The 12,706-nt window shown below is 57.4% G+C and overlaps 1 protein-coding gene across 1 annotated transcript in view; it reads right to left on the bottom strand.

The window, feature by feature from the left end:
• Positions 1 to 8,945, bottom strand: part of MAPK8IP1 (mitogen-activated protein kinase 8 interacting protein 1) — an 18,381-nt gene extending 9,436 nt beyond the window's left edge. Inside the window, exons 1-3 of the mRNA XM_026849338.1 lie at positions 8,749 to 8,945; positions 6,561 to 6,760; positions 611 to 716 (exon numbers count right to left, since the gene is read on the bottom strand). Coding sequence (XP_026705139.1) covers positions 611 to 716; positions 6,561 to 6,760; positions 8,749 to 8,819 — 377 coding nt within the window. The 5' untranslated portion in view covers positions 8,820 to 8,945. The remainder of the gene's footprint in view (positions 1 to 610; positions 717 to 6,560; positions 6,761 to 8,748) is intronic.
• Positions 8,946 to 12,706: the final 3,761 nt, after the last annotated feature.

Below are 12,706 nucleotides of genomic sequence, written 5' to 3'. Positions count from 1 at the left end.
CTCACAGTCCCTGGGCTGGGGGGGCTGGTGCAGCCGCCTGGGCAGCCGGCGGCCTCGTCCTTTTAAAGGGGCAGGATGCTATTCCCGCGGCCGGGGAGCCCCCCTCCCTGCTCGGCCGGCGATACCCCCCGGATGATGGGGCACCACCACCACCCCCTCGGCAGGTGCCTGTAGGTACATGTGAACAACGCATTCCCCACGAAGGGCACAAACGCGCACGCCCGGGCTTCCTCTCGACAGAACAAGGGCATTTTTCGCAGGGAGAACAGTCATTCAGCAGAACTGCCTCCCCAGGGACGTGGGGGAGTCCCCATCGCTGGAGGTTTTCAAGACACGACTGGACAGGCTGCTAGAGAATCTCATCTAGGCTCCCTTTCCCACAAAAGGTTTGGCCAGGTGATCTTTCGAGGCCCCTTCAGCCTGGGCTGCCCTTTGATTCTTCCTCCCAAGAAGGGAGGGAACCTTGGCCTTTCTTCATTCCTGTTCTGTCAGCTGGGACTCAGACAAACACACAATCATTTTGGTTGGAGGTTTGGTCCAACCGCTGCCTGGAGCAGGTCTCAGGGCCTTATCCATCACACCTGAATATCCTCAGGGACGGAGAACTCACCACCACGTTGGGCACTGGCACCAGTGCTGCATTACTACTACTTTTTCCCTCTCGGGGGTTGACATTTTCACTATGCACCTCTGAGAGGAGTCAGGCTCCTTCTCCCCTGTAATGCCCACGAGGCGGCCAGAGTTGGCAGTTACACCTGCCTTGGCCTCCTCATCTTGAACAAGCCTTTTCTCATACACCCTGCGTTTGCATGCCTCGGGACTTGGAGATGTGCAGAAGGGACGCCCGACGAGCTGGTAGTCTGGCATGAGCTCTCCAGTCACCCACTGGTGGTGGCTGTGCTCTGGCTGGGGCCAGGCCCACTTTCCCCTTGCACCCTTCCCTCTCGGAGCGGGGTGGCCACCGTGGCCTGTGAGGTGGTCACCATCGCACCAGCTAGGCTGGGGCCCAGTGCTGAGCCACCGCACTCCTCATGACCGTGGTGCTGGGCAAGGAGGCACCGGTGTCTGCCCGCAGCTGCAGGTGTTTAAAGGTCAGTGGTTTCCTTCCCACGCCGCCTTCCTTGCAGTAACTGTAGCTTGCACATGCAGAGGTTGCTGCAGCCAGCAATAAAGGCTGTGACTTGGCATTAGTGAGTTGAATTCCCCAAGTTATCAGCTGTTTGTGATGACTCGAAAGCTCATCAGCAGGCAGAGGTGAAGGACGTTTTTTTGGTGCTGATGCTATCCATATCTCCAGCTGTGCGGAGGATGTCCTTTGAGCCGTGGGAAAAGAAACAGCCCCAGAAGCTCTAGCAGCTCCTCCGAGAGCTCTCGCTGCTACCAGCTTCTAAACTGTCAGACTAAAGCCAGCACAGGCAGGGCTCTGCTTGCTGTAGGCACTGTACAAACCCTCTCATAGGGGCCATTTCACCCCCATGTCCCTGCTGCAGTCCTGGCAGGTACTGGCTGAGCATCTGGAGGAGCACTGCTGCCAAAACTCGTCCTCTGGAGGCTTTAAACATTTAACTCCCTTGTTTTTAATGCTAGCCTTCATACAACAAGTTCTGCGTTTCTGTGGCACCAGTTGCCTGTGGCAAGTCACATGGATTTTAACAAGGAAATCAAGGCACAGGAAAAAAAATGGAGGGAAATGCCAGCTAAATAGATTATATCTAGCCGAGATACATGTATTCAAGTCAGCTGGTGGCGTTCAACCTAGACTGCTAATGACGCTGCCCTCAGTAATCCTGTAGCTGTAACAATCACTCAGAAAACCCACAGAGGAGGGAAAGTCCCAGAAGGATGCAGAAAAGCAAAACAGTACCTGTTCTGAAGAAAAGTGCGCCCTAGGAGGGATGCACCATTCCAGGTACAATAGCTAGGAGGAAACTACAGCCACTGCAGGTACTTATTAATGGCCTAAATAGCACTAAAAGTGATTTTGAAACCACACAGCACTAGATCACCTTACCATCTGAGTGGGACCTGTGGTGATCTGCAAAGCAAGGGCACGGACTAAATGATGGGAAGCCTTTCTAAGTGGAAGGACACTACCCCACCAGAACAGGCTGCCTTGGGAGCCCTCTAGGAACAAGTTAATGTCACCTAAGGCCAGCTTGAGTATGCTCATGCCTCAGCACAGACGTGATGGTGAGGTGACGTCCTGAAGTCACTTCAGTCTGTGGGAGAAATTAGGGCATGTGGGAGAGCAGTACCAGTGCCTAAATCTTGTGGTGGGATGTACACAAGATACACACCTGGACCCTGATGGAGTTACGGGGAGTCTCACGCCTCCATTACAGAGCTGTCCCTGGGGTGGCTGTGATGCTGGCATGCTGCTGATGCTACCTCCAACCCGCACGGTGCTGTCCCAATGGCAAAAAGTCCCAGTGCCCGGCAGCTGGCCTCTGATGGTCCCAACGCTGTGGTCCACGGGCCCTGGGGGAGGCTGGAGCAGTGTGACCCCTGCTGCAATTGTGGGTGCTGGGAGCACCTCTGGGAGCACCCCTGGGAGCACCAGTCTATCCAGGGGAACCACCAGAGTGGGGGCTGCTGCCAACCCCAGTAAGGGATGGATGCTGCTTGCTTTCCTAGGAACAAAAGGCTCTTGCAGGAGGAGCAGGGTGATACGCAAGTTGTTGCTTGAGTGACCCTGGTCCCTACCCACTGTGGTCAAGCAAGCAAAAGGCTCTTCCCTGCTCCCCTACTCCTGCAGCCTTCCCTGTCAGAGGAGGAGTGACAAAACCTCCGGCTCGGGAAAGCGTTTTATGAGCATGGGGAAGCAAGGGGGACCTGCTGAGCAGAGGGGACAATCGTGTCCCTTCTCCCTACCACCCGGCTGGGACTGCTTTGCTCCCAGCTTCAAAGCGCCAGGAGAAGCCTCTCTGCCCCCAGCCTGGCGCAGCCGCAGCTGCTGATGGATCACAGAGGTGGCTTCATGGCACAGCCTTTGAAAAGGTGCCTGGAGTAAGCAGCCGCCTTGCTGCCGTCTCCTTTGCTCCAGGCCCCGCAGCCAGCTCCCCGCCAGCCCTCAGCTCAGTGGGATGGCCGGCTCGTGGCAGCCGCTTCCCCCTTTGCACGGGTCCCGCTGGCTTTCTGCGGGTGGCTGCTGCCAGCGGCACGCCGGATCAGTGACGGTGAACATCAAGAGGAAGCCCGGCATTTCCAGCAGTCTTATTATGCCGAAAAAACAAAGTGTTTTGGTGTTTTACTCCACATATCTGTATCTTTATGGCCAGTTCAAGCCTTTTCATGCAGACCACAAAGGCTCAGCACAGCTTTGTATCCTGTATCAGCTCTTTTGCTTTGGCCACTCATTCTTGTGCTCTCAGGTATTTCCAAGAAGGTTATTTCTTTCTTTTCTTTTTTTTTTTTTTCTCCATTCTTGCATTAACCATTTTCTGCAGCTCTTGGAATACAGATGAGACACCAAGCCTTATTAACTGCAGCCTGGCTGTTTGCTGGGATCCATCTTGCGGAAACCAGGGATTGTCATCCCGCCAACAAAGCCACCAAACCAAGGCCAAACCCAAACCAAAAGGCCTGGTCCTTCTGTTGCAACTGTCCCTCTCAATGTGCCTGACCGCTGCCATTTGCGAGGCAGGGGTGACACCTCTCCTCCCCAGCCGGCCTCCGGCCTTGCTGTTCTAAAGGCAGCCCTGCTCCTCCACAGAGCCCTCACCTCAGCCCACTCCTCGCTTCGCTCCTGGTTTTCATTCACCCGGGTTTTCTTGTTGAAATTAAAGGGTTTTGCAGCCACGCTTGGGATTATTCCTCATTCTCAGCACATGGTCTCCTGTCCAGGAGGTGGATAGTTCTCTCTTGCACAAACATCAGTCTACGCCTCCTTGCTGTTTCTGTGTGTCTAAGCCACTATTTCTGGAAATCTGCTAAAATAGTCCACAATGAAGTCATATTTGTTTTTCCAGGACCAAAAAAAACCCCAAACCCCACCTCTGTTTGGGTGTTGACCTCTGCACAGGCTGCCCATTCCTGCCATGGGGTTTTGCTGCTGAGCATCTCTGCCTGGACCGCCCCCACCTCGCCAAGGTCACTGGTTGTCCTCATCCAGCAGCTGCCTTCCCAGCCCTCCAGCAGGGTTTGTCCCTTCACTCCTTCCCGGTGCTTTCCTGCTCTCTGCTGGGCTACTGTGCCTGCCCATCTCTCCAGAGCCTCGCCACCAGGTCGGGAAGCTCGGAGCAGCTGGATTTCCCCAGCCCCGCAGCTCACCGCGCTCCCCAGAGCCTGCGTTTCCCCCTTCCCCCTGGCTCTCTGCTCCAGTGTGATCCATCGAGCTGGCAGCTTGCCTTCACCCCACACCCCTTGCTCCATTGCCGGTCTTTCGCCTGGCATTGCAGGGGCAACTGGGGCCAACCCTCCATCTTACATACCATGGGTCCTCTGCGGCACCGGCACCGGGAGCTCGCCACCAGCAGGGCCCCCTGGCCCTGGCCCCGGTGTCGGACTGACTTGCCAAGCCAGCCATCCCCACGTGATGCAATTAGCTGGCTGATGTCGGGCCGCGGGTCATTACTGATTTGCTGGTCCCCACGCTGTGAACAGACCCGGCCAAGCCGCTCCCTCTGGGCCTGGCTGCTTCCATCAGGCAGATCCTGCAACCCCATCGCCCTGAGCTTGTTCTGGTCAGCAGTCAGGTTGGAAAGCTCCCTGGCTCTCGCCTTTGACGTCTGGGATTGAAAAGCCCCTCTCACCGCCGTTGCAGTCACTGCTTTTGGTTCTGCTCCTCGGGCAATCCTTCGTGTCCCGTATAAATCATTTGGACATATTTTTAGCAAGCATTTTTTTTTTTCTGAGTGTGGTAGGCTTCTTCCTTTGCTGTGTTTATGAATAGCTCATTGCTTCCACGGGGACAGCCTCACATCCCCTTTCCATCCCAGCAGACTCATTGCACCGGGACGTTTGTGTAAAGCAGCTCCACGCCGTCCCCGGGGAAGATGTGGGGCTCCCTGCTGGAGCCTGAACCAACCCTCTCCCAAAGGTCAGGTCTCTGCATCACAGCTCAGAGATGCAGAAACCCCTCAGTACACTGTTTAAAATGGACAAAACAGTCTATTTTTTCCTCACCCTCAAGGAAGGGCTGCAGCAGTTGAGCTGCAAGTGTCCCCCCGCCCTTACCCTCCCTGCCAAACCTCAGCCAAGGGCTGGCAGTCTGTAAAGAAAAAAGAAATCCTGTCCTAAGAGCCCAGTGGTGCTGCCAGCAGCAGAGAATTGGGATGGTTAATGGGAAGCATCCAGCAATGCACCCACAGCCCCTGTCTGCCTCACCTGTCGCAGAAGGATCTTCTCGATGCCCTGCCCTCACTGCAGCTGTGCCCTCATGGACACTCAGCTCCAGGTTTGCCTTTGGTTTTGCCTCCAGCATTATCCCTCCTTCCTTCAGCCAACACATCCCACAAGCCCAGGCCCTCCGTATCCTTCCCCGGCCATAACATCCCGGGGCAGGAGGAGGCTGGGCCAGAGCAGAGATGTGGAGCAGCAGCCCCATCTCCAGGAGCATGAACATTTCTGCTGGGAAGGTCCCGAATTAGACCAGGGAGCACAGCAGGACACTTTTACCTCCCAGAGATGAGGTGTGCCTCTACCCTCCTGCCTTCAACATGGGATTCCCAACACCACAAATTCACTGTCTAATTTTAAATCTGTGACAAACTCCTCTGCCTTTCCCCTCCTTGCTGGGTCTTTATCAGTTTTGCAGAGGAAATATATCTCCTGAGGGGTGAAACAATTCTCAAACCATTTGGTTGCTCCCCCAGCGTTTGCATCCCCTTAGCATGAAACACACTGGCAAGATGCAGAATCCCTGTGTATTTCCAAATCCAATGTTAATTCTCAGTTTATCTCCATGTTTCTGCCCCCCATGGCCTTCTCAGGCAGTTCAAATAGTGGTGTGAACCCCCTTGGGGTCTCTGCAGTGTGGCCTAGGGTGCTTAAGGTGGATGGGAGACCCACCTGCAGCTTCTGCACAGGCTTCACAGATCTCATTTTTATTTCACCTGCTGCCTGCTGGGGTCAGAGCCACCTCCTCCATCCCTGCCTCACCAGCCTCCAGTTCTCTTGCCTCCTAGACGCCTGAGGACAGCTCTTGCTAAAGGCAGCTAGCAAACCAGAAGGAACACCTTGGGTGAGCAGAGGAGAGCTCTCACCCTGCAAGCCTAGATGCACCTCCAGGCCCAGAGATGCAAGTGGCAGGTAGGAGGCACAGCCCGAGTGGGACCTTTGGTGGCACCTCGCACGTGTCCTCACTTCCCAAGGATGCTCATCGCGTGCCCCGCTCATATAAGGGGCAATGCCCCCTGTCATGCCCAAACCCTTAGGCTCATCCCTGAGGAACAAACTCAACCCAGCACAGTGGGAACCAAAAGGCACCGGCTTTGAGACGCTTTTTTGTCTCTTGGGTTTGGCTGGCTCAGGAAGGGTTTGCTCTGTGCTGTGGTGAGGACACTGCTGAGCAGAGGGGATTGGGGTCGTGGCAATGGGCACTCTGAGGAAGCATCACTAGCCTGGGGAGCTGGTGGTCCTGCATGGGAGCTGATAGTCCCTCCAGCCCCACCGGCATGCTCTGCCCATCCCTGTCCCCATCCCCATCGCGCTTACCCGGGTGGCCAGGCTCTCCTTGCAGTGCAGGCTGATTCCACACTCATCGGTGATCTCAGAGAGGTCTTCATCCTCAAACTCCTCGAGGCTGATGTCGTGGGTGAGCCTGTAGGGAGTGGAGACGGCGTGATTACCCACTGCACAGGCAGCAGGCAGGAGGGCGCAGGGCAGCATGCTGCCTGTGGGCAGGGAGCAGCACCATCTGCCCCACGAGAGGCTCTCCCAATCTCTACTGGGAAGGAAGACTGGGAAGGGGGCTCCTTTCAGAGGGGATGAGAAGTGTGCCCTAAACCAGCCCCTGCCTGACCAAAGGCAGCAGAGATGTTCAGGTTGGGAGAGCATGGGACAGACAGCCCTGTCCCAGGACGTTCAGCTCCCACCATCCCGGGGAGGCTCCGGGATTGTCCCGGCTGGGCATAGACACCCAGCAGGGCAAAGACCCAGGTTACAGGGAGGGGACAGGCTGGGGTCCTGGCAAGGGCACAGCGGGAGGATGGACCCACTGGGACAGGCGTTCACATCAAGACCCACAGACCTTGCAAGCACCACAAACCCACCGGCTGTGGCACAACCAGCCCCTGAGCCACAGCTGGGAGGGGTGTTCCAGCTCAGGTGCCTTGCAGTAAGAGAGGGCAGTGATTTCCCTCTGTGCCAGAATCACTCCCTGGGGGGACTGCGAGCATCCCCACAACCATTGGTGCTGTGGAGCCTGTCTGCACGGCCTCAGTGGTCCCTTAGGGCTGTCAGCCCCACAGGCTCATTACACCCCTTCAAGAAGTTTACAGAGATATCCTTTTAGTGGCTGGAAACGTGCTGCCAAGCGGGCTCCTTGTGTACTTGCTTGCATCCCCAGGGGGACAGTGAGGCGCTCCCGGCTTCTGTGCATTAAAACATTTCTCCGTGGTGGTACCGCAATGCTCCTCTCATTCATTACCATGGGGGTAAATAAAAGAGCCCAGCTTGCAAGTCCTCTGCCAACCAACTCAGCCCCACTGTAAGCCAAAACATCTTGCTAACATTTTTTTTGTCTTCATTTTTGCTTTTACAGTAACACCACAAGTTTTGTCCATAGTGTTCACAGGCACTGCTTTGTGTGCCACCATTTCCATTTGCTTCCAACTCCTCAGACTGGGAGATGCTGGGGTGAAAGCACCACGCTGAGCTCGTCACCCCTCTCTGGCTTGGCCCTCACCGACCTGCATCGCTTGCACACCTCGGGGCTCCCCTCGCCCCCGGCAGTGGCACCAAGCCAGCGCCATGGAGGGGTAACACCTCCTTCGTCCCAGCCCCTAGAGAAGGAGAAGGAGCAGGAGCAGGAGAAGCCTGTGGAGGAAGCAACATCTCGCCTCCACATTTCCAAGGACCCTGCCAGTGGTGGGCTCGTGGGGTGAAGATGGCCAGGAATGACTCTGCCCATGGGAGTAGCCCCTGCAAGATACACTGGGGGGGCAGGGACACAACCTTCAGCACAGGGTGGGGTGTCTGGACGCCCCCCAACCCCCCATCTCCTGATGCTGCCCGTGGGAGGTGGGGAACGCAGAGCAGGAGGCTCATGATGAGCCTTCAAAGCAGAAATTGATTTCTTCTCCGGTTACACGGGTCTCCAGGGTGGGACATCACCACCCGCTAATGCTCAGGGCCCCCACTAGCCGCAGTGTGGGAGCGCAGCGGGCACCATGGGGCGTCTCAGCGAGAGGCACAATGTTGCTGAGGGGCTGGTAGGGGCTGCCTGGCTCTGCAGGAGCAGCTGGGGTGGGTGGAAGCACCCCCCGCTCTGGGATGGGGACAGGCAGCCCTGCCCGAGCCCTCGGGGATGGGGAGGTACTGCGCGGGTGTCCAGCACTGGCCCTGCCTGCAGATGCTGGTGCGCGGCAGGATGCGGCCAGCTGCCTTTGTTGCTCCAGCACCCAGCTGCCACGCAGCTCCCTGAGCAGCCGGGAAAACTTTGGACTTGACTAGGTGCCAAGTTTGCTCCTGTCCTGTGACCATTGCTCGCGGAGAAGGGTGATGTGCCCAGGGGCAAGGAGCTGCCCCTCATCCCCCTGCGGGCCCGCGGGACAGCCCCCCCGCCCCGAGGCCCAGCCGGTCCCCTACCATTTCTCCCACTGATCTTCCAGCCAGCTCTCCTCCTCGGTGCTTGACTCCATTTTCAAGGGCAGCTGCATTGAGGAGGACCCCCTTCCCTGGGGGACACGGTCCCACCCCAAAAAAGAGACCCCCTGGGCCTGGGCCGAGGAGAAGTGAGGGAGATGACAGCCGGACCCTGGGTGCCCGCTGCCCCTCCGCCTGCCCCGTCGCAGTCTGTGGCTGCCGGCGCTGCTCTGTCTCCTCACTGCGCAACCTGGGGAAGCTCATTAAAAATAGATGGAATCAGCTGTCCTGGAGGGGAAAAAAAATTAAAAAAAAAATAACCTCCCCAGCTGAGCCAGTGCCAAGTCCCTGCACTCTGCTGGGGATGCTGACTGCCTCCACTGCCAGCCAGCCAGCCCGGCTCCTGGTCCTGCTCCAGCGCCTGCTCCCCAGCACCCGCAGCAGAGAGGATCTGCTTACTCCGGCACAGATGCCCGTGCCACCCAGCCTCCTCCTGCCCTTGCAGCATCGCTGGCTGAGTCAAGGATGAGGGGCTCTGCCCCGCCGCAGTGATGGGTTCCCTTCCTGTGCGAGATGGGAGCATCTTTCCGGCTTCTCGCCAGGTAGAGCGGGGCCGCTCAGCGATGCAAAGGCCGGAGTGTTTCCAGCACAGCAGGACCAGCCACATTCCCCGAGAAAAGGGAAGCAAGAGTGCCTTCGCCAAGGGGCAAGCCCAGCAGCACAGAGCAGTGCCGGAGTGCTGCTCCTTCCCCATCTGCCCCCACCTAACCCCCAGCTCCTCTTCCATCTCAGGCAGGGCCATTCCTGAGCTTCCCCAACCTCGAACCCCTGTTAAGCAGCATAGAAATACCTGGTGAGCTGCTCTGCCAGCTCCCACCCCTCTTCTGCTGCTGAAGGAAATAGAAGACTTTCCCAGGAGGGGCTACCAGGCATTGCCAACAAGCTGTTGGCACAGTGGCCTCAGATAATCCTCCATCACCCCCACGCCTCTCGGACCCACTTGCCACCCACCAGCACACTGCAGACCATGAGCCTCTGCGGAGCCGTTCCTCCCTCGCCCCATCGGGATGGAGCCAAAGCAGCTCTGGGAAAGAGGCACCCACCCTGATTTCGAGATGGGGACAGGGCATCCTCTCGCCTCACTGGCTGCACATACACGGCACTGGCACCCAGCAGGGCAGCACTCCACTGCCACCCATCGCAGCACTGCCCTCCCGCCCCATGCTGGCACCCACCCCAGGAGCCCTCCTCAGCCCCCCCAGCCCAGGGACTGTGAGTGATGAGCACATCTCCCACCAGCCTGGCTGGTATCACCAGCTGCCTAGGACCTGGCCTCACCCCTGCTCGGGTTAAGGTGGGTGATGTTTGCAGGAGTCCAGCTCACTGGGCGGCCTGGACTGCTCTGCTCTGACCCATTGCTGGCTCTCACCCCACCAGTGCCATGCCACCAGCGAATGTCACTCATGATACTGTGTTCGTTGTCTCTCAGATCCTCGATAACGGTATCCAGGGCTCCATCTTCCCTATCAGCTCTGCCTGGAGGCACCTCGTCTGCTCGAAACCTCCTTGCTTAATGCGATGAATAAAGCAAGCTCTATTTCTGTATTACACCCGCCCTTTTCTCCTCTCATATGGATGCTCCAGGACTTCCTAGGAGATACAAGGAAGGCTTTCCGTTTATCCCCCCCCCACCTCCTGTGCTGGAAACACCCCTGCCTTTCTCTTTTGCTTCTCAAAGAGGCTAAAAATACCAGCAAAATGAAACAGCTCTGACTTCCCTCATCTCCATCACTGGCAGTAAAAGTCTGAGCAGGACCTAAAGGGGAATTTTGACCAAGTTCCTTCGCCAGGGGCAGCAGCAGAAGCACAGGTGCCACCACAGAGTTGCCCCTCTGGCTGCGAGGGTGAGCGAGCCCTGTGCCCGCAGAGGTTACAGCTGCTCTCCTGAAGGATGTGCCAAGAGGCACCCGGAGGTTGGCAACCTGCTGCACACAAGAGAACCAGTAAACTCAGGACACCTGGGAACTGCGAGTGGGGGAGCACACGTGGGTATGTTGAGCAGAGGCAGTCATTACCTGCCCACAGGAGGAGCAGCTTGGTCGCAGCCCTAATAACAGCTTTATAATCAAGCCAGGCTGCTGTGCCTCCCTTGATCCATCCCCTGCCAGGGAAAAGGGAACTTACCCCAGCCCGCCGCCACTGTGCAGGATTTCCTGCGTGGGGACTTGGCCGGGGCAACACGGCAAGATGGAGCTGGGGATCCGACAAGCCCGGCTGCCCAGGCCACACTCTGATCCCAGGCCACAATGTGTGGAAGTCATGTAACCAGCATCAGTGGGGAAAAAAGTACTGTCCTAGATTTGGCTGGCCATGGGTTTTTTCTTCCATCACAAGAACCACCAAGAGTCTTTTATTTGAACCCAAGAGAAGGCTCCTCTCCGTCAGAAGACAGCCCTTTCATCTCCCCTCACAAGAAGACAGGTAGCCCCACTCCAACACATAGCTCATTGCCTCCAAACAGGCTCTTCCAATGGCTCCAGAGGAACACAGAAGACACATAAAACAACCCATAGAACTAGAATTGATTCGTGCCTCAGCCTGAAGGCGCTTCTTTGAACTTCCCGAGGAGATGGAGGGGTATCCTTCCCCCAGAGAACTCCTCCCCTTTTGAGGCCCCAGCAATGGCACAGAAAAGGGCTGTGATTTCCCATAGGGCTCCCCGAGGAGCGGGATAGTTCCCCCTCTCTCCTGACCCACACAAATAACTCCCTAAAGGTTTCCTTCCCTGGGAGCCTTCCTGCCCCAGCAGCTAGGCGAATGCTCTTTGCTTTTATTAGGGAAACCAGAAGGAGATAGAGGGGTTTTGTCACTGACACCTCCTCCCAGGTCCCAGCTACATCAGAGGTGCGCTCCTGGGGGCAGCGAGGCAGGCAGCACGGTGAGCGTTGCAGGGCCCTGCACCCAGCTGCACCCCAGTTGTGCCAGCCCTCCCTGCCACTCTTATACTGGGCAGAAGGACCCCCAGCCTCAGAAAGGGGGGCTCCCCTTCCAGAAAAGCATGTCCTGAAATACTGACAAAGCTTTTTGGCAGGGCAAGGAGCTGCAACATGGCATCCCAGAGAAAGATGTTAATGACCCCAAGTGGGGCGCAGGCCCCACCGCGAGGCTTTGGGAGGCTTAAGGACAACAGGGAGGCTGGATGAGAAGAACTTTTTTATTGCTGTCTCCTAAAATGATGCTGTTCTTGTCATGGTGAGCAGCCACCTCTGGAGGTCCCCCTGGCTAAAGGAGGGCTCACCTCACCATCCTGCTCCTCCCATCTCTGCTCAGATGCCACCAATCCATCACCGGCAATGAGGACCTGCCAGATCCGGCCTCTCCAGAGCTTCAGACCCCAGCCCATCGGGCTGCTTGATGACCAGGACCAAGTCCTCTCCCGATTCAAGCCAATTGATCACCTAATGTGCTTGTTCACTGGCACATTACTACTGTGGGAGCTGGAACAGCAGGTGAATGTATCAGAGGGCAGAATAGCTGAAAGGCCTCGTCCTGCAGGCAGCAAGCTGGGGCGGAGGGCAGGGCTCACCTAGTAGCTCACCGCCAGCCCTGGGCTGAGCCCTCACCCTGAGCCACGCTCATCATTTCCAGCTCCAGCTTGGCCACAGGGGGTGGCCCCTCACTGAGCCCCCGTGGCAGGGACGCGGGACCTGGGACAGGCACAACCCCGGCTGTGCCACGTAACCCAGCTCACCAGCACTTCACAAGCAGGGCTCCCTCCTCACACACTGCCCCCCCACCACAGTGTCACCTCTGGCCTGCCAGACCCTGCAGGCCCCAGGCTCCAAGATGTCACCAGCATCTCATTCCACTTCAAGGCTCACACCCCAAGCTCGGTGCCTGGGGAAGATCTCGCACCCCTGCTTCGACTTCCCGGCTTTCTGCCCAGCTGCATGGCCTCCTC

The sequence above is a fragment of the Athene cunicularia genome (assembly GCF_003259725.1).
Source record: "Athene cunicularia isolate RWA chromosome 5 unlocalized genomic scaffold, athCun1 chr5_part1, whole genome shotgun sequence".
Taxonomy (NCBI): Eukaryota; Metazoa; Chordata; class Aves; order Strigiformes; family Strigidae; genus Athene; species Athene cunicularia.
Note: the sequence above shows the minus strand (reverse complement) of the source record. Positions and strands in the feature narration are given on the sequence as shown.